The sequence below is a fragment of the Passer montanus genome, unplaced genomic scaffold (genome assembly GCF_014805655.1).
Source record: "Passer montanus isolate IOZ18808 unplaced genomic scaffold, ASM1480565v1 scaffold19, whole genome shotgun sequence".
Lineage (NCBI taxonomy): Eukaryota > Metazoa > Chordata > Aves > Passeriformes > Passeridae > Passer > Passer montanus.
In genome coordinates, this window is record NW_024366480.1 from 10,553,195 (window position 1) to 10,577,742 (window position 24,548).

The 24,548-nt window shown below is 40.5% G+C and overlaps 1 protein-coding gene across 1 annotated transcript in view; it reads right to left on the minus strand.

Moving 5' to 3' along the window:
• The window catches only part of MTCL1 (microtubule crosslinking factor 1), a 102,656-nt gene that overhangs the window by 75,589 nt on the left and 2,519 nt on the right, over window positions 1–24,548 (minus strand). Inside the window, exons 2-3 of the mRNA XM_039706372.1 lie at window positions 14,941–15,165; window positions 13,273–13,431 (exon numbers count right to left, since the gene is read on the minus strand). Of these exons, the coding sequence (XP_039562306.1) occupies window positions 13,273–13,431; window positions 14,941–15,138 (357 nt within the window). The 5' untranslated portion in view covers window positions 15,139–15,165. The remainder of the gene's footprint in view (window positions 1–13,272; window positions 13,432–14,940; window positions 15,166–24,548) is intronic.

Genomic DNA, 24,548 nt, shown 5'->3' on the forward strand with positions numbered 1-24,548 from the left:
AAGTACTGTCATCAGTTTCTCCCATATTTAAAAATTCCCTTTTAGAGGAATTCCTACGTACTGAAAGGTAAATTCCTAGAAAGCTTAACATGGACATATTTTTTCCTACCTAGACAGTAATGGGATATTTTAATTTTCGTTTCATCATCTCACTCCCCAAGGCTGTGTTTGTAACACAAACTCGGCCATGATGAAAAAAACCCAGTTCTAATTAAAGAATGAAAACAAAGTAAAAATCCAAATTATTACTCCACTAAGTTAAAAAAACAAAAAAGGAAAGAAACACAGGTAGCTAAGTTCATTATAACATTTTTATATCTGCTCACTTCTGGTCAAATTCTCCTATCACAGAGGAAAAGATAAGTTGTCACTGCTATGCATGTCATACTGGGAGAGACTGACTACCTGGCTATAACAGTTAGGAGTGCTGTCAAAAAAATCCCTAAATGCACAGTCACTAATGATTTCATTGTGGTACATCTTTCATTTGAAAATAATAGTCAGTACTTTAGTGGAGAAAATAGAAGCTCAATAAATCCTTAATGATGCCGAGTCTCTTTTATGCTAGCAGTTTTACATGGCAAAAACAATTCTTGGAAATGTCAACCTGCCAATCTGGTTTAAGGTTTTAAACCTTTATTATGAATTTCAGAGGTAGACTAGAAATATTTCTGTTAATGGCTTTGTTTGAAATGTGTTGACTGTGGATAATCAGGTATGAGCAGTAGAGTCTTGCAACACAAGAAGCCCCTGAATAGAAAATTAAAGTTAAATCAACATTATCCCAAGGCTTTCTATTCCTCATTCCCCATCACAAGGTTCCAAGTGGTTACTGCCACATCCTCCTCACCCAGCAGGTCTTCATACGAAACAGAAGTAAAATGAGCCTTTGCTGGTGGGAGATTTATCCAAACTATTTCCTCTCCTAAATGCCCAAGAGGAAATCTCATATTCTTCCCCTTCTCCTCTCTGAGCTGCCAAGAAAAACCCAACTCCAGGACCTCAGAGGAAGAGCTAGAGAGTCCAAGTGAGAAACCAAATCAGTTGCAGACCAGGAAAGGGAAGAAAAGATGGCTTAGATTTTAAAGCCCAGATTATAACATGACAAGAAAACAACATGTGCATTTAATTAGTGCTCTTGTCCCCTTCAATTATGTCAGCTGATGACCTGGAGTAAAGGTGCTAGGATCCAATCAACACCCACATTTAAAACCAGTTAACAGACTGTCAGGTTTAGTTGTGAAAATGCCTTTATTAATAAAGATTTGGTTTATTGGTTTTAGCAAATTATGGAAAGCACTGTCAGTCTTTATACATGGAGAATTACATGCTGGTTGCTTGAGGAAACTGAAGCCTTCAGAAAAGGTTTCTTTTTTCCCTCTCTCCTGATTTGTATTCACAGTGAAAAATCATGTAGTAGCATGACAAAGATCTTTCTTTCAATACCAGACTCTTTGAAGAGGTGTGGTACTTCTTGTGGAGCATTACATTGTGGATACCTGTGGTATATTGTGTCCAAAGCCTTCCTCTTGCTCTTACTTTTAAGAAAAGTAAGAAAAAAAGAGCTCCCTCTTCCTTCCCTTTGACTAAGAAAATTACTGTCAAATTTTCTCCTGATCATCTTGCAGCAGAGAAACAACAATGCCAAAGCTCTCCACAATGTTTATTCATACCAGCTCAGAAGGACAGAAATTCATGCAATGATTCTGTTTTTTCCAACAACCTGATAGCACAAAACCATGTTCAATGAAAGGCAGCTGCAGGAGAGCCAATGGCTCATCTTCCTGTTCTTCCTGTGCAGAACCACAATAAATCTTTCTATTTTTTACATTCTCCCCTCAAAAGAATACACAATTTCTTACATATGGTTATTTTTGTAAGAGTTGAGTCCAAGAGAAGCAAGAGACATCTCTGAATTTGTGTTATTTAAATTACAGTCTCCTCTATGGCTGTGTGAACTGGTGGGCTATTCACTCAAACAAAACTGAACAGATGCAAAACTTTACCCAAGAGTGAAATCAACACTGTAGGATAAAAACCACCCTGACTTTAATATTCACTGACATATTGTTTTGCATTTTGTTTGGTTTTTTGCACTTACTACAGTCAGGCCCAGAATGGAAGTGACAAATTATCCCACCATGGGAATGTTCTCACAGTATTTTCGGAGAGATTGAGAGCAGGTGGAACCATAAATAGCAGAAAAAGCTTCCTGTTTAAAGATTGTTCTCACAGTATTTTCGGAGAGATTGAGAGCAGGTGTAACCATAAATAGCAGAAGAAGCTTCCTGTTTAAAGATTTTTTTTCCTTGCCTGAAGTCCTGAGCTAGGGGAGCAGCTTTTGGCAGCAGTTGTAAAGTAACTTTCCAAATAGTGTAGCTCAGCCCTCAGCACAAGAGACTGCTGTCCCAAGGTGTGTCTGAAGTCCTGCACATCTCAGCTGCCCCTACCCTGAAGGGCTGGTTTGCATATACTGGAGAATTTAGCGTTCAGCTCAGCATCCGTATTTGAAAAATGCTGAGGAAAAACCTAAAGTGAAGAAGAAAAGGAAGGAACAAAAGGTGAGAGAATCCCTCCAAGGAGGAACCTGTAGAAGGGGAGAGAGGAAAGCTGATCTGTTTGCCTTCAGAGGAGATGGAGGGCACAAAAAGGGATTTTTTTTTTTTTTTAAGGAAACCAACCCTAACTTCTTTTTCCTTTCTCTTGTGAAGGTAATCCAGAACTGTAGCCTCACATGTAGTCTCACCTCAACAGTGGAGATCATAGTAGCTATCATTCTATAATTTTGATTCATGATGGTCAAGGTACAGCAGCAGCAATCAGTGGTTTTAATACAATGGTCAAGGAAGCTCCTTCCAACAAGTGATTCCCACCCTTTCACATCCTTATAAGTAATGTAGGACCTACATTTCAGTTCTCCCCCCAAACTATTATGGGAACCTTCATCTGTAATTGCCCATAGTTTATGATACCTGTGGCAGAATGCACTACAATTTCTGGTTTGGGAATAATAAACAAATTAGTAAATTCATCTTAAAAGACACATGAGCATGGCAGTGGAAAAGCAGAAGGATTCCTATAGAAAGGAGGACTTTGGGAACGACCAACCTGTCAGCTTCATCTGTGTGCCTGGGAAGAGCATGGAACAGATCCTCCCAGAAGCTGTGCAAAGGCACATGGAGGACAGGGAAGCAATTTGAGACATCCAGCACGGCTTCACCAAGAGCAAATCCTGCCTGAGCAACCTGATGGTCTTCTACTGACTCCATAAGTGGGCAAGGGAAGGGTTAGCCCAGATTATACCATGGCAAGAATGATAAACTGAGCATTTTCTCCAAGCAAATTTTTCCTGAACTGGTGGGGGGAGAGGGGCTGCTTGAATTTGCTTTCCAGAGGGAACCCATTTGGAAGTTTCCTCCCAAATTTGCCCTAAACCAGTATACCCAGAGAGGTGGTAGATGCCCCATTCCTAGAAACATTCAAGGTCAGACTGGGGCTCTGAATAAGCAGATCTAGTTGAAGATGTCCCTGTTCATTGAAGGTGGGTTGGACTAGATGACATTTAAAGATCCCTCTATGCTATGAAGGACCAGACCCTTGAAAACTGAAAGAAGAGATGAACGAAAAAAAAAATCCCCAATTATTTTAATTGAAAAATATATGAAAAACATTAATGAGGAAAACAATTTAAAGGTTTGCAGATTTGCATCTGCTTTAGAATTGTTTTATCATATTATTTAACAACTTTATTCCCTCCTCCATCCCTTCAAAGTCTTTTGTTTTGACAGAGGATGGGAATTTATCCTGAACTCCGCACACAGTAAGAATGAGGTGAGCTGCCTTTACCAATCTCTGCGCAAGACCCACTTTCTCTTGGCACAGCTGACTGAGGCAAGAGCACGCTGAAGATTGGACTGTAACTATTTTGGAGTGATCCCTGAGAAAGAGGCCTTAAATAGACCAATACGTACATCTGCCAGTCTCAGATGGATCGTTGTGCTTCTTCTGCCCACGTAGGCATTATGCTGATGTCCCTAAATATCAGCACAGATTACCCTCCCCAGCTCTGGCTACTACTTATGGAGCAAGACGTACAATATGGATAGGAATATCTTGTAATTTTTGTATTGATTTCAGCTAGAGCTTCCATCTTGCGACAAAATATACAGTGCAGAGAAAAGGAAACAGAGAAATCACAAGCAGTGTACACATTAGGGGCAGACTGTGTCATTTTTCTAGAATGAAGGAACCACCATGAGGGGCACTTAAAGAAAATTCAGGCTTTCTCACACCAAGGAACATGAAACCCAAACCCAAATCAAGTTAAGGCTTTGCCATGCCTCCTCCCACAGAACAGATACTGTCTCCTCAGCAGGCATTCTTCAGCAGGCTGAGTGTAGGAACAGGGTGAAAAAACATCTTAACCTTTCAGCAAGCTCCCAGCTGATATAACTGCTAGCAAAACCAATGGGGGTGTGGGGATCACTCCTGTGGGGATGAGAAAGAGGCTGAAATACTGCACACATTGCCACTCTGGCATGGATTAGGTTTGCAAGAAGAGCCAGATAGGTGAAAGTCCCCTCATTTGTGGCCCAAAGAAACAGGTTATTTACTGAGAACAGCAAAATGTGCTGATTACAAATTGCTTGAAGAGTCACAACTGCGTAATTCCACCTCTTTACCACTTAAACCCCTTTCCTGACCTACTTGCACCAGCTGACTCCATTTTTCCCTTTCAGAGGAACGGAGAACTTCTTGACAGATCCAGGCAATGTGTGGCACTCTGCCGAGCTGAGCTGCATTTCAGCCAGCAAGGCTTTGGGCAGAGGAGCCAGGCTTACCTGCACAGTGCCAGGCATAGAGAAGGAGGAAAGTCCAGTGCCGTGGCATGTGGCAATGGAAAACTTGCCAAGATGGTCAGATCTCTGCCCCTCATTCATTCTCTGACAGCTTGAGTAGTGCAATGTTAATAATTCATAAGTTATCTCTGCAATAACTTACGTTCTGCTTTTAAAAATAGAGCTAGAGAAGCAAGTCTAAATAATTAATTTCAGAAGAAAAATAATCAAGCAACCCTTTCAAAGAAGGACAAAAATCAATAGCTCTGGCTTTTTTTTCACCTTGTTAAGCATTTCCGGAAAATACCGTCCCCATGGATGACAATGCCCCAGTGTGACACATATTCCTAAGTGCAGCATCATCACAACAAAAACCACAGGCAATCTGCAAAATTTGTTTAGAATCTATGCATCTCACAAAGCTCGCCTTCTCACCCTGACAGACTGTCTCTCCCTCTTTTCCATCCTGCTACCCAGCGCTCCAGATGCTGGGATGAAATTACCGGTGATGTGAGATGAAAGCAGCTGGCGCCCGCTCACCGGGAGCCAGCCAAAGGGCAGGGAAGCTGTGCCTCCCTGGAGTGGTGGCCCTGAGCTGGCCACCAATGCCAGCTCTGCACTGAGCACCAAATGTAGCTTCTTTACAGGTTTGCACACCGTTTCTCCTTCAGCTGGAGCTCCCTGATATGCACAAGGCTACATTCACTTGGGATCTGTGCTGGCTCCTCTGAGCCCTGGGAGGAAAGCAGGGAGGGCAGGGCATGAGATATCTCTGAAACTACAATGCCCTGGTATCCACCTCCCCCAAAACACTGCATGACACTTCCCACAGGAACAGTTGTCAGATGGTTGCTGATCTGAATTAGTTTCGCTGGAGAGTGGAATGGCAAGGGTTATACCTAATCAACTTCAGCATGCATTTAGCTGTGGATATTCCAGCTTTAAATCACAGATTCTGTTCAGAGAAACAGCAGCACGCTGTGACAGTTTATTTCTCCTGAAACAAAGTCTAATCCACACCTTAGAAAGGAAAACAAAGGGTACTGTCTTCACCTAGGACTTATGCCCCAGCTGAAACACAATTTAGAATATGGAGAGCATGCACTTATTTTTCCCCCCAGAATAGCACTTGAAGGATTTGCTACCAATGTTTTGCAAGGGTTTGCTGAAGAAAACCTTTAATTATGTTAGGATATATTAAGGGAAGGAATTAAAAGAAAAGAAGGTATTTTTCAAATTAAAATGTCACAGAGACTACAGTTTGTTTGCACTGTCACTGCTGAAGCCCATGTGAGAGACAGCAGGATTATTTTTGGTAACTGGGTGGAGGATGGGGAGACTGATACACTATTTGAACTTCTCCATAGCCAGTCTCTGCTATTGAAAAAGTTACCAAAAGGCTTCTGCTATGTAGTAAGAAAAATGAATTATCAATGGAGCACAGAGAAATTTAATTTATCATACAAAGAAGGTTTCCTTATAACTAACTGGTTTCTAGACAGTCATGCAGCTATGGCAGGTCATTTTTCCTGCTGTAAATGCTGTCACCCAAACATAATTTCTCCATATGCAAAGGCCAGTTGTGGTTCTTCAAAGTATTTGGGAGTAATGAAGGGGGTGAGTCAGCAGAAGCCCATGCCTGGAATGAGAAACTCAGGCTGAGTAACAGAAGACATTTTGCATGAGACAGATCTCTGCATCTGATCAGCAGAATCACTGTCACTTTATCTCAAAATCACTCACTTCAAAAATTATAATAGGATTTGGAAGTAGTGTCAGATGATTGCTGGCCAGTCTGGACAAATAGCAAATACCTAGAAAATAAAGACTAATGAAGCTTGGTGGAAACTTATTTGTTAAATCATAAATCTTAATTTCAGATATAGACACTGCTCAGGGAGGGCATTTATAACATAAGAGAGTAGCACAAAATATTTGGAAAATGTGAGGCGTCCTTTGGTTTAAAGAATTTTTTTTAATTTCTAAAAATAAATGGGGACAGTGCATTAGAAGATGTATAATACAATGACTTTTAAAAAAATCATGCTACTTAGTTTACTTCCTAACTGCTGTGGTTTTTGAGTCCAGAGAGATCCATTCCCATGCATGGCCTCATACTAAGAAGGAGCATTTCACTCTCTGTACAGTTCCTGAAATGCCATAACAAGTATAAATCATTCACTGTGGGTAGGTACCAATTTATTATTTATCACAGTGAAAAAAAATATACTGGAGACAAAAAGGTGCTGTGGTAAAACTTTCATTCAGTTAATGGGTTTAGTTATGATTATTGCATAGGAACGTTATTGCTTAAAACTGTCACAAGCACTAAATTCTAAACAGGGTTATTGAGTCAACATATTGTTCTTACTTAGTCCTTTTAGTGTTACTTGAATCCTGTCCTGTTTCTCATAAATTTCCATTCAGGTAAACTCACTGATAGCTAAGAAAAGGTAATGTATTACAAAAATTAAGGAATTTTCACAGTATATCCCTACTTCTGTGAGTAAATTTCTTTTGAAAAATGTCTGAAAAACATTATGTGCCAGTTTAATAAATATGTATAAATTCCTAGCTAATGAAAACATAGGGTAATGTTTTATGCAAACAAGTGTGTTTTCACCAAAAATAATTTCTTTAGCACTTGTGTACCACTTCGCACCAGATCTGTATTTATATCAGAGCAAAAAGACAGAAATGTGATTTCAGCTTGGAATAATCACACTTCACACACATGCAGCATGTGTTTTGCCCTACTTACGAGGTTCATGGCAATGAAACTCACTGTCACACTCAGCTCCAGATTTCACACACAGCAGCCTCCAGATTTCATTTTGCTATGTAATTCTTATAGAGCTGAATTCTTCCATGAGCAAAATGCACTCCACCTCTATTGATGAGTTGAAAAGAGTACTGCACTTGCACTTTGGAGCAAAACTTGTCTCAAAATAATATGTCTGAAAGACTTCAACTTATCTTGTATATTTCTATCATTTTCATAAGGTTCTGAATATAGGTTTTAATTCTGTTATACAAATATACAAATATTTTAACAGAAAATTTGCTTTTACTGTTAAAAGCAGCAGTTCTTGAACAGTGCCTCAAAAATCAGGTGCTGCAGAGGAGGAGCAGGGAATAAGCTTAGGTATTACACCATCCAAAACAAGAAAAGCTCTTTGATGAAAGAGCATTTAGAGAAGTCACTGTCCTAAAAAGCCCACAGGTAACCTAGGAAAGCCTATTTACAGTAGGTGCTGGTTCTCATCTCAGTCTGTGTCCTGAAGAGACACATTGGAGGCATTACTATGGGCCAGAGGACTTGTACTTCTTCCCTCTTCAGCAGAAATGAATGGAAACAGGATTTCTTGCCTTTTGCCTCTACTCTTATTTGTAAAAACACTACTGAACGTGAGCTGCAGCCATAGCCCTCCATCAGCTGGAAGTGGTTTCCTGAGTGAAGATGCCCAGGGAACAGCACTTGGGTCTCTGACAGTCCCAACAACCTGAAGGGCTTGAAGCATTTCAGCTGAAGTTAGGAGCTGGCCAAGAAAACTTCAGTGTCACATGGGAGGCTGCTGCTACAGCAGAGGTCCTTGCAAGACAGAAAGTAACACTTCCAACTGCTCCCCCTCTGGTCCTGCTGCTTTCAGTGGCCACAATAAAGACTGTCACCTGCTCAGTATGGCCAACACACAACCAGTAAATTTCTTCCCAGTAAACCCCTGTCTTCCCAGTTACACAATTCTCATTCATTTCTTGCTAGCCCATTTCACAGTACTCACATCAAATCTTCCAGCAGCTGCTGCCCCTGACCTTATTCCTCCCCTTTCTTTGTCTGCTCTGACGGGGCTGCCCATCCCCAGCAGTGTCAGTGCTGCCACAGCTCTGCCTCGTTCTCTACCCTGGCTCACCACAACAAATCCAGACAAAAGGAAAATATACATTTAGCAGCTGCAAACAAGGAACCAAGCAACTCACTCTCCTCAGGGGGAACAGGAGCTGGTCCCGTGCCATCTCAGTTCTTTTCTTCAATAAGCAGCAAAAATGGTTTGTTTTCCCCAGGTATGGAGCTTTCAGAGACAGGATTACTCTGAAAGGTGCTGCTTGCAGGGGAATTAATGATCACTGTACATAAAGGCACCCAACACTTGCCAAGCATGATCTCCTACCTGTTTATACTTAGACTAAAACCAGAAAATCCTTTTGTGAAGTATCTTTCCTGAGAAAGTATAAGGAAGAAGTTCCTTAAAGATGCTCTGGTGCCTCCAAAGAAATTAAGTTTGGGGTGAATTAGATGTCAAGTGGAGATGTTGAGTTCTCAAAGAAAATCCACTTGCTATTTTCAAGTCTTTGACAGAAGTTCTGATTTGTAGATGCTCAGAAGAGAATTGGTAAGGGCTTTGCACTGCTGCAAAGGAAAGTAAACTTTGAGGAAAAAAAAAGTGTTCTGAATGCTTTCTGGTTGATTGATAGAGAAAAATTCTTAATACACATCAAAATTTCTCATGAGGTGCATTAGGATATTAGGAAGGGGGAAATGACAGCTGCAGGGATGTTGCTGAGGTAATTTGTTAGTGATGGAGTCATTTTTTTTCTGTCCTGGCAGCCTGCTGACTCAAATGGCAATGTTAATAACCCAGACAACACGAGGAAAAAGCAAGCAAGCCTTGGCAGGGATATGTGTTCTTATCAAATCTGTGAGGGCACACTGCCTTTGCTTCCAGAGCTGTAAGGAGGAAGCAGCTTTGTTAAGTCACAGAAAATCCTAGCAAATTCCTAGAAGGGACAGTTCTCACAAACATCCCAGGATATGCTACAAAGAAGTGTTCACAGCAGTAGGAAATCTCTGCAGCTCTGATAGAGAATGCCACAGAAAAAGGTATCAAAGGGTAGTGCAAAACCAGTTGAAATATTCACAGTAAAAAAGGATAGAAAGGGAAGATTTGAAAAATGAAAACTGAAAAAGTAGGTGAGTGTAATCATGGATAAAATCAATGAACCATAGTGCTTCAGAAGATAGAGAAGACTGACACACAAAAAAAAGATCTTGCTGCAGTCAGTAAAGTTAAAAAACATGCAGTGAGAAAACATTATTAACCAGTGAAAGAAGTATCATCAAAAGAATCAGTGACAGTATTTCAGGCAAGAGTAGCAGATGATGAACAGTTATAAACAAGTAAAATCTGAAAAAAATAAGGAAGTATTATGGGAAAGGAAAGAACTATATTATCTTTTGGCTAAGAGAACTGAAAGCAAAAAAGGAAGTACAGTGGCATGAGTAAGCAAAGTGAATGCCAGGATACTGATGAAGACATTCAGAGCAGAATGATGTCTAACTGGAAGACATAGGAATTGGACAAAATTCACAAACATTCATTAAATATCTTTATCAACTCATATCTTAGCTCAAAACACAGGAAATGCAGCAAAAGGCTGTTGGGATGGAGCACATTTATGAAAAAAAAAAAAAAAGAAAAAGACAAAGGGAAAGAAGGAGGTGGAATCCTAAAATCCTACAGGGGACTCACCAGTTATCTGAGAGCTCCACAATGAAACAATCAGTGAAAATCGGACTATTTTGTCCATGGGGAGCATTTGGCAGATAGTAGAACAGAACAAGGGCCTAGATTCTGTTTTGATAGATTATGCAAAAGCTTCTGAAAGTGTGTCATGGAATGGGAATCCAGAAGCACCTGGGACCGGGAAGGGAAGTGCATTAGCAGCAATTCACAGGGAGAGAGGAGAGGAGAGGAGAGGAGAGGAGCATGAAGGATTATTTTCACAGTAAGACACAGTGAGAAATATTTTTTAGTGACGAGAGAGGAAAGTCTCTCTCATATGCACTTAATAAAACAAATTGAAATTACATGGTCAGTAGGAGGCAAAAAATTTTGCCAGTTGAAACTGTAAGGCTTTTTTCTTAAGGAAATAAACATTTTATTTAGATAGAACAAGCCCATATACCCAAGAAGTCCTGTTGAAAATATCACAGGAGATCAAAACAGGTATTTGTGCAAAAAAACCCAAAAAAACAACAAAAGCCAGCACTAAACATAATAAATGTTAGAAATTCTTCAAAAGATTATGATAAACACCAAAGGTGGCTTTAAAGAAAGAGTGCTTTCAGAGACATGTACAATTCCCAAAGGTATTTCAGCATGCAAAATACATTAAAGATAATCAACATATATGCCATCTACTGCAGTGAGAAATGGGAGCCAAGGGAATTGCACGGCACACCAAAGCAGAAGCGAGCACTGAATTAAGCAATAAACAGGAACATAGATGGGAGAAAGCCTTTCTGTTGATCCAGTGATAGAGAACAGTCAAGGATATTACAGAGAATGAGCATATGTTTGCAGGAAGCTATATCAGAGAGTGAACACTGTCTAACTGGGTCTCAGGCAACGCTCCAGGACCAGATAGGAAAACGCTCCTCGTAACTGTCAGCCCTTAGAGAGACAATATGCAGAGTCAGGGTGGACTGGGAAGAAGCTATATGGCTTTGGGGTCACTTTTGTCCTGATATATAAAGCACCAGCTTTCCCACTGGCACGTCTATAATACACTCCCTGCACACATTAAATGTTCCTAAGGAGGTGCCACTTCTGGCAGTTATTTGAACACATCTTGAGTGAAGAATAATTGTTTTTTTAGCAATGTCAACAACACTGCAAACACACTTATGTGACACATGCGTAGCTGTGTTTCTCCAGCTTTTGGCTCATCTGTCCTTGTGTGACCTGCCAAGGACTCCAACCTCATCTTCTCACCTCCAGTGACCTTGTGAAATTGTGACTGCCAGAGAAACCACAACTCATGGCATGCAAAACCAGACTGTCTCTACTACTACTACTACTACGACTACTACATCTCATGATCCCTCTTATGCCCTGCTTTATCTCCAGATCAGCATGAATGCATCCCATCATTCTACCTATCTCTCCTTTTCCCTAGCTCCCCTCCAGCTTTTGCCTCTTACGGGCAAGGAATGCATACAAAGTAAGGGTGCATTCACCTCATCTTGCAATCCAGCAGAGAGACAGCTGACTTAGCAGCACTTCCCAGCACAGCCAGGCTGCAGCAATCTAAGCAGCAAGGTAAATTCAGCCTGGTTAGAGCTAGCTTGAGCCTTCAGCACTGCTGGACCATTTTTTCCCTCACTTCTCACCCACAATTTACTTTCTGCTTGAACCCCAAGACTATTAAGCAGTACCCAGTGGGCCTGCATGTTAATCAACAACAAGCAATAAATTAGGTACTGTTGATGAGATGGCATTTTTTTACAGAGCAGAGACTGCAGACCCTGTAACATGGTATCATGTCCACTTAGCACAGCATTCACAAATAACATTGAGAAAGGAGAAGAATAGCTAAAACCATGCAGACTTTATCTTTTATGTCAGGTTCACAAGTAACCTAAGCAACACTCATTTGTGTACCAGCTGATGATCTGTTCTGTTAGGTACAAACACTCCAAATCTCCTGCACTGGACTACTCATAACTCAAATGCACAGAGAAATTAAATAGGAGCTGTCCTTATAAAACTGAGCCAGGCTTTGTGCCAGTTGACTCACAAGTAATGTTGGAAAGATTAAAATAACACATAATTGCACCAGCTCTCTAAATCTGACCAGGGCTCAGAGGATAAATGTCTTACCTCATTACTTTTAAATGCTCTATCTCAATCTGGTTTAAAACAGAGCAGGGGCTGTGAACTGCCAATCTGCTGTACTGTTAAGGGAACAGAAATACCACTGCAGATTGGGATGTAGGCTCCAGCAAAGAGCTGTGCTTAGTATTTGGCTTCCCTTTACGGTCCCCTGCTCCTCAGCTCACTTGCTTCCAAGGATCATCACTTCCCCCAGTATGACTGTGCGTCAGCACCAGTTGAAATGATCCCTTTTCTCAAGAGACAGCATTTCTGTGTCTGAAGTGCAATGTTATTTATACATTACAGACCGTTCTGGCTGCCCAGCTCATGCTGATGGCTCCATCACCACCACTGAGGAGCACCAGCCAAAACAGCGGCTTGCCTATCTGAACCCTGTTCCCAGAGACAAGTCATGCACACTTCATTTGACTTTCAAGTAGGTGGAAGCCCCAGTCTGTGTAAAGAACAGCCAGAGCTAGCTGGAGTCAAATCAGAAAGGGTTTTGCTCCAGCAGGAAGAGAGTTGTTAAGGAGACAGTTTAAAATGGGACAGAAGCCCTGTGAGAAGCCCCAGACAAAAAGTGGAGCATCATTCATCTACATCTCTATTGATTCTAAATTACCAATGACTTATCTGGGACATGTAACAAAGGAGACCTTTGGGGCAATTGTACAAACAATATTAGCAAGCATTTCATGTAAGAATCAGTCTAAGACCCCTCTTTGCAAAATTTCCATTCTAACCTCATGCTCTGCATGGTTTTTCTGACAATTGCTTACCTCTTTTAACTTGTCCAGCTCATTTTGCAGTGTCTGCTTGGATACTTCCACCTCAATAATTTGCTGCCGAAGGACTTCATTTTCATCTTCTGCTTTAACTCGCTTCTCCTCCACACTCTCCAGCTCATGGTGCAGTCTGACAGAAACATCTTTGGCTACCTGGTCAAAAGAGCACAAATGCATGAAGATCATCCACGAGCAGCAACAGCTATGGTATGTCTCCTACAGTAAGAAGCATATCACAGCCCTAGACAGCCAAGAGATTTTTAATTCAATTATGACACTGTTGAAGGAACATTCCAAGCCTTCCAAGTACCAAAATGAATATTCATTTCTAATAAAGGAATCCAGAATGAAAATATATTTGATTACCCATCTCCAGCTCCCTCTCCACATGAAGCAAAGGCAATGTCATGAGCAGCAGGAGGAAACAAGCAGGCACCAAAGCTGCCCATCAAAGTCCCAGCACATCACACAGATAAAGCCAAAGACAAGGAATTGTGCTGTAAAGCTGATGGGCCATCAATCAAAGCAGTGTGTGCAGCAGTCACAGCCACACAAACTTGCTGCTCTAGCAGCAATCACAATTAGGCAAGAGTGATAGGAAAGCACAGAAATATATGCTAGCTTAGGTTTTCTGACCCCAGCCTAACTAGAATAGATATTTACTCCAAAAACATTTGTAAAGGTGATACATCATACAACACAAAGAATTATGGAATTACAAGAAGTCAGTAATAAAAACACTCAATATCTTTTTCATTGAAATCTAGGCACAAGATTTTTACTGAGTAATGTATCATTGCTATTGTTATAAGGTTATAATTCGGTTTCCATCATAACAGAAAAAATTAGATCTGACATTTTAAAAGGTTTGATGACTTGATATGTTACTCTCATTTCCACTGCTGACAACAAATCATTCTGCTTTCAGAAGGTTTTATGTTTTGCATTTTTAAGAACAATATTCTTAATCATTCTAGTTGCAAGCAGTCCCTCTCTACAGAAAATATTTTAAAAACAGCTACAAGATAGCAATAGTAAGAAAGATAAGTAAAGCTAGATAAACACAATGTCTACACAAAGATTTACTTGGTCTTGATGGAAGCATTTCTGAAAGATACAAAAACTGTTTCAGTATGAAGATAATTTTGACAGGTTTTTGTGTTTGTAGGGAATGAGCATTTTGAATCCCTATCTGCCCTGCAAAAATATTATAACACTATTCCTGTTACAAGTAACTCACTAGACACTAAGAAATGCAACTTAAGACTATTTTTTTCCCAGTTACTTTGCATAAGCAAGAATTGAAAAGGAAGGAAACAGCATGAACTGGAAAAAGCATATCCGGTTTTGTTTACACAGTATTGCAAAGCTAAGGTTTTCAGTAAAACCAGTAAATCAAGACCGACCCTTTAAATCTTTCAAATGCAGAAATGTAACTTGACTGTATTTCTTTCATTTTGAATCCGAACACATGTTTTTCTACTCACTGACACATCTTTTTATGGCAATGAGCTGAATATTTGTTCTCCACCACAGCAGAAGGAAATTGGTTGTGACGTTTGGAGAACTACTGCTTGTTTCATGTGTCACCCTCACTTCCATTGCAGAGAGCCACATCACAGTCTGCTCTCTTTTGCTGTGAATACGAATCTCTCAACCCACCTTTAAATCTTGTTCCAGGCTCCTAATGAGCTCTCCATCCACATGGCCTGTTTGTGCAACTTTCAAGCTTTTCTGTTCAGCTTTCCTGAGACGATATTGCAGAATGCGGCAATTCTTGTTCGCCCGGTCCAGCTCTCGCCGGAGCTCCTGCAGCTGGTAAACATCTTCCTCTAAATAGCTGTCACGCATTTCTTCCATTTCAGCCCGAAGTTCATCCAGCTCATCCTGTGAGAAGTCAAAACAGTGCTCCATCATACCTCTAAATCTCACCCGTGGGAGCAAAATAGGAAACATGCTCGCTAGGATACCACATTAATGAAATGGTACAGACTGCAACACGCAGCTCCACAAGCCACAGGAACAGAAGTTTTAACCCAACACTGAGTAATTATGCTGAACTAAATTAATGAATACTTGTCATATTTCTTTCAACTGCTTTGATAATTAAAAACAAACCAGATGCTCATGTCTCCTGAAACTGGTAACCTTCATTTTACCATCTCAAGTTAAAAGTAAAACTGCACAATACTTTACCACCATTCGAACCGATTCCTTGCTTTTCTTAGACAACAGTAAACCTACTTAATCAAGCACCTCAACATCTCTGTGTGGTGTGGCTTTTAACAACCACACCTCCTAAATATAAATTTTTCAGGAAAAAAAAAAGTCCCCTACATGAAAGACTGAAATGCTGCCTATGGAAATGCTGCCTATGGAAATGTTGTCCCATCTGAGCCTAACACTGTGCACTGGCTTAAGGACACGTGGATTGTGTGCTGGAAAAAGTGAGGTTTTGTTGTGTGCACACACATCTCAATAACAGGACCACAGCAACAAAACAAAACCTGTGCCCATGGGAATAACCTGCTTGTTATTTTCTGGGCATCATGAACTGTCCCAGTTCCACATTGTACCATGTGTAGCACTTTGCTCTCTAAAGTCAGATTAAAGATTTACGGCTGAACAGGATAAGCTCTATCATTGCCATAGGTTTAATACCTGCATGACTGAAGCTCCAAAGCTAGAACTGTTGTAAAGGTCTTCCAGGCAGAGGGGTACAAAGTATTAAACTATTGCATGAGAGAACAAAAAAAGATCCTACAAACTGAACAAAACTGAGAGGAAAAACATCAAGAAAAATAGGCAGGAGAAGAATATTTGAAATTAACTAATTATTTTTTAATTGGTTTCCTAAAATTGTATTCAATAGTATGGAAACCAAATTTTCTGTGGAAAACTTTGCTTAAATAATATTCCAGGAGAACTTGTACTGGGACTAGCTGTGCTGTGACCCCACTTCAGATCTGTAAATCATTCTAGAAATACCAAGGATGGCTGGAGATTATTTCACACTTGAAATTCCAAGGGTGGCCAGAGAATATTTCACACTTGTCTCAGGTGGAGAGGGCACTGCTATGAAGTCAGTACCCTTGACAAATTCCCCCCTGCCCCTGGCTGAACCATCTCTGTCCAGTCCCTGCAAGAACACATCTGCCCATACTCTCCTGGCAGTCCTCTCGACCATTCCCCTTTCCATGGCATAACCAGACTGACATACTAATCTTGCTTCATTGGAGCTTTGACAACAAATGCAGGGCAGATCTTGTCCCTGAGCTCAGTCCTGACCAAAGGAAAGTGGGGTTTTGGGTTCTTTAGCCTTCTCAGTTATATTAGAATTACAGCAATATTCTTACCAAAATCCCATCCACGTATAAAAACTCCAGTATTTACACAGTTATGGTTTAATTTCAATTAGTTGAGCCAGCATAAATTTTGGGTACACACAAGGCTTGTTATTTCCAAAATTACAGCTCTGGGCTCACCAGTGAGGCTTTGCTCCACCAGTACAGCCCGCTCAGGACCCTACACAGTTCTCCCTAGATGCTCTGAAAGGACAGAGAAGTACATTCTCAATATATTCAGATTTCTGCTGCAGGAGCATCCAGTCCCACAGTCTCTCTGGGACAGGGGCAGGAACAGGATATTTGTGTGGATGGATAAACTCAAGGGTTACACTGTCTGGAAAGGAGTAGTGCGAGCACAGTCATTGAGGTTACCCTTGCAGCAATAACATCCTCAGAAGTTCCAAATGCATTAATTAAGCACAAACAGCTGACTTCAACGAAGCAAATGAGCTCTGCAGACCAAACCCAGCAGGACTATTTCAAAACAATTTAGGATCCAGGCTCTATCTACTCCTCCTCAGGACACAGCCAAATACTCTGGCCAGTTTACAGCCGACACACTGGTGAAGTTTTGATAAATGATGTATATTTTAAAAAAGAAAAGCATAGCAAGGCATGATTGGCTGGATTGGGAACGAGACCTGCTTTTCTTTCCTGTGTACACACTTATCACTACGCTTCACATTTATAGACACTTCCAAGAGGTAAAGTAAAAGTTTACCCAGTGAAGATAAGAGATTCACAAAAAAATGTCAAGGTTTTAGAAACTGCTTAGAGAGTAGTAATGGCTTTTGAAACTAAGAAAAGGAGTACACTTGTGCATTATCAGCTTATTAGTGAGGTATTTTGGCTAAGGTACTCATACCAAAAGTAGAGTCTTTACCAGTCAGAGCTAACACAGCTCTGTGGAATGAACAGGACCAGAGTTATTTCTTAAGGGTTGTCTGCAGACTCAGGTGCTGAATTTACCTCAACTAGATTTAAGTTCAATTAACTTTTTAATGTCATCTTCAGAATGCTAATGTTAGATTAGTAATTTGGTTGTAAATTAAAATTTTGAAGCACAACTCCACAATAAAGAAAAACAACTGTCATCAACAAATTAATGGGATCTGGTTTATAATCTGCTGTTTACATTTATGAACTAAGCAATGGCTTTCATGTATAAAGTAGCCTGCAATTATAATGTCATTGCTCATCTCTTAAATTTCCTTCTTATCTTTATCAGGTTTTCTTGGTAGTAAATTTGGTTGGCTTCTAAAGACAAATAATAAACAATATTTGATTTCAAAGCATTTATTGCAATCAAATTTGGAAAGTGAACCTCACATAATTTTAAACAACCCAATCCCTGAAACACTCATCCCGTTGAAATGGAATATTTCCAAATGGCATCTGTGGGCATGGGAATTCTCCCAGCTGTAAAAGTCACTCTGTCTCTGTTGGAGACTTCAATCCAGTGTCTTTCCTCACAACAAAGAAGTTCCTCAAAGAGTTGCAAGCATTGACGTGAGCTATGTTTCAGGACATAGAACTGTCTTTAACTTTCTGGTAAACCAAAGTTTTCTCAATCTCCATTATCAGCACAACTATGACTTTGTAAGGCAGTGTTGTGAGTTTTTATTTTGTTTGGTTGTATTTCTGTTTTGGTTTTTTCTTTGTGATATTTTTTGTTTATTTGGGGATTTTTTGTGTTATGTTTGCCTCTGGTTTTGGTTATAAACAGGTAGTTTGCTTTTCTTTAGTGTAATTTTGCAGATAAATTAAAATTTAAAATACAATGAAGGAAATTGTACTTTAAAATCTCACGCATTTCTCCTCTCTGATATTTTTTGACTGACACTATTTCTTTTCTACAATTAATTTCTTTTCTACTCCCAAAATTTTCACATAGAAATCAAACTGTGTCCTGACTTCTTGTATTTAGAGACACAGCACCCTTTGGATGAGCCTTAAAACAAGGCAACATGAGGCTACAAACAGTTTTGACTGTATTAGGAACAGAAACCTCACTGCACAGGCTGCATGCAGCATCAGACCATATTCTGCTCTATTGCTGCAGTGCTTGGGGCTTGAATCTATGTAGTCTGTCCAGTCCAGAGAGGAAAAGAACCAGATTAAATCAAACAGATTAAATCTTTTTGAATAGCAACATGAAGTCCTATTTTTATATAATAAATGTATAGAGAGGATCATGTCACCTCTGGAAAATCTGGCTCAGATTTTGTATGTCAGTCAGCACATGATTATAGATACTGGGATAACCTTAAACTAAACCATAAAAGTTTAACTTTAGTTACAATAAAGACACAATCTTGTTTTCAATACAGGCCACAAGGCCAGTGACAAGGGTGTCGATGCTTTCATTTCCTAACACTTCATTCTCCTTGGCAAGTACTTGTGGTTCTGCTGTGGACACTGAAACTGTATGGTGAGAGATCCTAAGTCACAACGGTAACAACTGCACCTGGAAAATCAGAACAGCTTTAACTCCTCTTCTAAAGTGATCCATGCACAGACAATGAAGGAAGCTAAGTTAAAGACCCATGGAAGGGGAAATTACAACTGAAACTATGATGGTCCTACTTACTAAACTGGCAAACTACTGCTTTGAAAGAAAACATGTCAATCATTTGTGGAATCAAAGGTAAATGCAACAAAGCCAAAATTCTCAGCGTGGTGGTTTGAAAAAAGGGATGCTCTGGCTGCAAGGCAGATGGAAATAACAGATAAGCCAAACCCTTGAGTTTATTAAAACCTATTGTTCTTACTACTCTTATTATCGTGAGTTAGAATTAAAGCTCTTTCTCCCAGGAAGTATTGAGCTTCATACCGTAGACTTTAATATTGTAAAACTGAAGAAAGAGATCAAAATAAGCACTTAAAAGTAATTAAAACAAACAGGCAAGAAAGCAGCCATCCCTCTTTGTCCATCTACAAATGGAGAGCTGCTCCCTTCCTTAAACAGGGAGGACCTGCTCCAGCACTCCAAAGTGGCAATTGAAATTGGGAGGTTAAGTGCTGGCATCAGAAGCTTCACTTTGCTCTGCATTCCTGAAGGGGATGAAAGCCTCCTCCTGATCCCTTTTAATTTAATGGTAATTATGCTATTGCTTTCAGTAAGAACAGCATGAGGCAGAGTCCTGCAAGAAGGAATATTGTTTAGGAAAAGTTAACTGCTTTTCTTTCCCTATGTCACTCTGGTCATCAGAAAAAATGACTGGAAGTGTGTTTTCTAACTGGCAGCTCTTTCCAAATTTGCAGTAGAAATCCAAGATGCACCAGCTCCTGAGCCGTTCAGTTTATGGTTTCACTTGTTCCAAATGAGTTCCTAAAGGCCAGCTCTTTGGGGTCTAACAGGAGCTACCCGTCTGAGAGTCACAGGGTGGCTGTATGGACTCAGGGCCACATTCAAACAGCCTCTCTGTCTGCAGGAGTCCCAGAGACTGCAGTGCAAAAGAAACAGAATCAGGATTCCCCGTTTGCCTGTCAGGGTGCCAAGCCAATGTGAACTGGCTGAGAAGGGGAAAGCCTTGTGTGCAGCTTCCATCACTGTGTAGCCCAAACACATACTGATAGGTCATTTTCTGTCTGTACTGTGCAAATTAAACACTTGTCTGTCAGAAGAGAAGCCATTATCACATTAATACCTTTACTGATGTCATGCTTGTTTATTATTGATTTAATTACAATGAAGTATGATTAAGAACAAATTATAGGAATATGCCTTGTTTATGATTCTTAAAAAAAAAAAAAAGGAGAGAGGGAGAGAGAAAGAGAGAGAAAAGGCCAGGCCATGCAGCTATTACACTGAGTAACCCATACTCATCTGAGTCATTCCCACTGAAATGACCAGGAATACTTGCATAACTTATGGGCTCTGTCCACCCAGCCGGTCTGGTTATGATCTGTAACAAGGTTTGAAAATGAATTTTCCAATCATCTCCACCAACTGCACACTCATTCTGTCCACAGAGCAAGCAAGAAACAGATTCCTTCCAAAATAAAACAGAGATCTACACTCCAAGTGTGCCCCAAATGCCATTACTTGAGTCCTCCAGACAGTTTTAAAACATATGCATGATGGGGATGCTTTGTTCAAGGGGCCAGACTAAATGCAGTCCAAAGCAAGACCACTAACCTGCATATAAATACAGAGGAAGGGTCATCTTCACCACTTGCATTTAGGTCAGCCTGCTGATCTACCTTCACTGAGATGAATTACTGCCTAAAATAAAAAAGCTCTTTTCTCAGAGCCACTAAATAGTGGAACACAACCATGAGTCAAAGAAAACTTGGAAATTATTATTAGGGAGAAATTACATGCAAAAAAACCAGCATAAAAGACACATGAATATTGAATTCATTACTCTGTGAATACAGTTATACACACTGGCAAAGTGTTTAGGTTCCAGTGAGTTAAAACACATCTGTATCCAGAAGTGATATATTAAGTTGAAAATACCTGCAAACTACGAAGACAAAAACACACAAAATCAATACATTGTATAGTATTTAAGAAAATGCAAATTAATCAGGAAATTCACTTGTGTATGTAAAAAATATGCTTATTAATTTACCCAACAGTCATATTTATAGATTTTTTCAGTACCCTTTTCTAAATAGAATGTTATTTCATATAAATTAAATCAAATGAGGGGGGAGTGGGGAGGGGAGGAAGAGTGGCTACAGGGGGTAGCTGCTATTGCACTGGTGAATCCAGAGCTTCTAGAAAATCCTTGATAAATCTAAGATCCATGAACTGTGATTTTACATAATCTCTGTTTTCATGTTTTAAATATCTCAAACTGTCTATATGTAGGAGATGCTGCTGCTGCTGCTAAGGAATATACACATCCCCCACGGCATTTCACAGCAGAACTGCAGCAGGGATAAATATGTTCTGAAAGGCTTTGATTGGGAAGAAAGCAACAACCATTATTTTTGCCTCATGCAAAATATGTTAATGAACCCGAAGTCCCTGGGCCCCGATGTTGTTATTTAGCTCTCAAATCAGACTACTTTACAAGTCATGCACCAATCCAACGTGGTCCGAAGCTTGTGCACAAACCAAGATGTGAACTGAAAAGTCACAGGACCGTGAACACCTGTTGACTCCAGGGCTGGTTTAACTTCGCAGGATCTGAGGGCAGCACCTGGCAGCTTTTCTGCCTCATTCAAGCATTAGCTACAGTATTGTTCCCACACCTATCCTTGACTGGGGCTGATGAAGCTCTTGGAGCACTCATCAATGGCATCATCGATAGCATTTCGAGGCAAACCATTGCCCGGTGCACCACGGAGCTCATCCCCTCCAGGCAGGGAGGGGGCTGCCAGGGACTCAGCTGGAGCTAGCAAGGCACATGGCCTCGCTATTCTTGCCCCAGATGACATCCTGGTGGGCAGCCGAGCGTCCCCCGGCTGAGCCCGGCCAGCTGGGGTCTGTGCCCCGGGCAGGGCTGTCACCTTCCGTTCTCCCCGGGGCCGCCGCTCTCCAGGTGGGAAAAGCAGCGCGTCCAGCAGGGATGCGCGGTGAGCTTTGTTTTGCTAACCCTGGTAACCCTCACTAAACGGAAAAAAAGCTGGTGCCGTCACTGTGCATCGTTTTTGCTCTGCAAAACCCTTTGACATCCACAAATCCCTGCAGGTTAATAAAGAAGTGGTGGAATTACTCCCCCTGAGTTCAGCGCGAGGCTGCAACTCGAAGAAATACAGTTTCAAGTGAGTAAAGAAATACAATGTAACCTCATACGACACACATTGTGATTTTAAACAAAAAATGAACGTAGTTTAGATGCATCTGAGTGGAATACAGGGCCTGGAGTGGTTCCTTAGTCAATTTATACCCAGAATATGTCACAGTTACAAATGAATACAGAAAGAAAAAAAAAAGACAAAGCAAGACAAAAAAGACAGTTATCTAATAAATCCAATATAGTATATTTTCTGTGCTAATCCACACTGCAGCAGCATTTCCAGCATATTGAACTTGTACCAACACAGGCACAAAGAGAAGAAGGGCAGGTAAAGAAGAGCACAGCAAGCACCAGTTTTATTTTAAGGGCTGTAGGAAGTGTCACGCCTCGTGTAGGAGGCTGCTTGCACATTAGGGCCATGAAGGGTGCAAAGAGAAAAGGGGCGTGTGTTGTGACTAAAACACCACTGCTGTTTCTGCTAGCACATTTATTTAATTAACACAGTCTAAATTAAAGCAAAGGAAAAACATGTCTAACACATGTCTAATTGCAAAAATTTGGGCCCTCTTCCTTAAGATTCCTCACCCTTCAGAGGGCTCTACACCACAAAGGGCTTTTTCCAAGTTTCCCAAGGACTCACATGGTGAATGACACTTCTCCGTGTGCTGGACACTTTAAAGCAAGCTTGAAAATCAACCATTTGTGTGGGCAGTGTTTTGCTACTACTACCAGGACTGACAAGCAATAACTAAAACTTTATCTACTACCAGCAGTTACCAAGGATCTCCTGGTCCTGCAGAGCCAGGCACCATGACAAAACTTCTCCTTTTAGATATCAACAACTAAGTCATATATTTTAAAATTCTGCTGTAGTATTACAGCCTTCCCCCACAGGTAGCTGAAATAAGGTCATGCAAGGAATACATGAAACTGAAATCAAGGATGAAACTTCACAGAAGTAGTAGAAGAGAGGTTTCTCAATGTAAACACGTCTCCTCATGCACTTCACCTACAGGCTGAGCTTTGCAGCTAGTTAGCTATGGCTAGAGCCAAATTCTTATCTAGGGTAAAGTCCTGGAAATACATAAGGTGGAAACTTGATATCAAGTTAAAATCTGGCTCTGGGTATAAGAAGTCTGAGATGTTTGCAGAAACAGCAGCTTGCTCTGCTGCATTTTGGGAGACTTTCTAGTACTTAGTGTGTAGAAACAAAAATAAATGATTGGGTTTGTTTTAGTTTTTTCTTTCTGATAACACTTTAATCTCTAGTAATCTTAAGCACTAAGTCTCTGTGTGTGTATGTGTATCTGCTATAACCTGTTACAGACTCATGAAAGATACATGAAAGACCTTCCTATGATAAAGATAAAATTCCCTGAAAAAGACTTTATTATGTGCACTTAGGGCCACACTCCAGCTGCAGGGAGGGATAAGGAGGAGTGAAAACCACAAAATTTGGCTTGTGGCCATGCTCAGGAAATTAACAGTTTCTTCTGGGATTTGTCTAATCATTTGTCTATTTACAGTTGACAGCATCCCTGTTATCCCTTAGCCCCCTCTGGAGAAACACAGCTCACTCCAATGCCAACCAAGAGAACTGCTTTGTAAAAAACACATGGAACAAACCCACAAGTAAGCAACTCAGACAGTGATGTGGTTTTAATTTGCAGACTATTTAGTAGGTTTTCCTAGGAAAGGTGAATGAGGTTTGGGAATTCTCCTGATAATTTTTGCACCACTGGGCTGTTTCCAGCCATTTTGAGAGAGGAGCAGAACTAAGACCTCACACACCAAGGTGTTGTCAAACCAAGGTGGCCAAGCAAAGCAGGCAATGTACTCATTTCCCTCAGAAGAAGAGGCAGTGGTGTTAGTTCATGGCTTTCCAGGCACCAGGACATGCCCACCAAAGAAACCAGTCTCTACTATCTTTCCAGACTCAGAAATACTTTTAACATGAAAAAGTCACAATCTGAAACAAAAAAAGTGTAAGGAAACAACTGCTGTAGATGATGAAGAAATCAAGGTGAAAGATCTGAAGACATTGCACAGGGTGAAAAATTTGGAATGAAGCAGAATAAAGTTATTCACCTAAGACTTGCCATTGTCAACTAGGTCCCATGATCACAGGGTTCCTCAGGTGGGACACACTAACAGGGGTCTGTCCTAGACAAATCAAACTCACTCTTTTTTCCCCTCAGTTTCTCATAGTTAAAAATCATTTTCAATA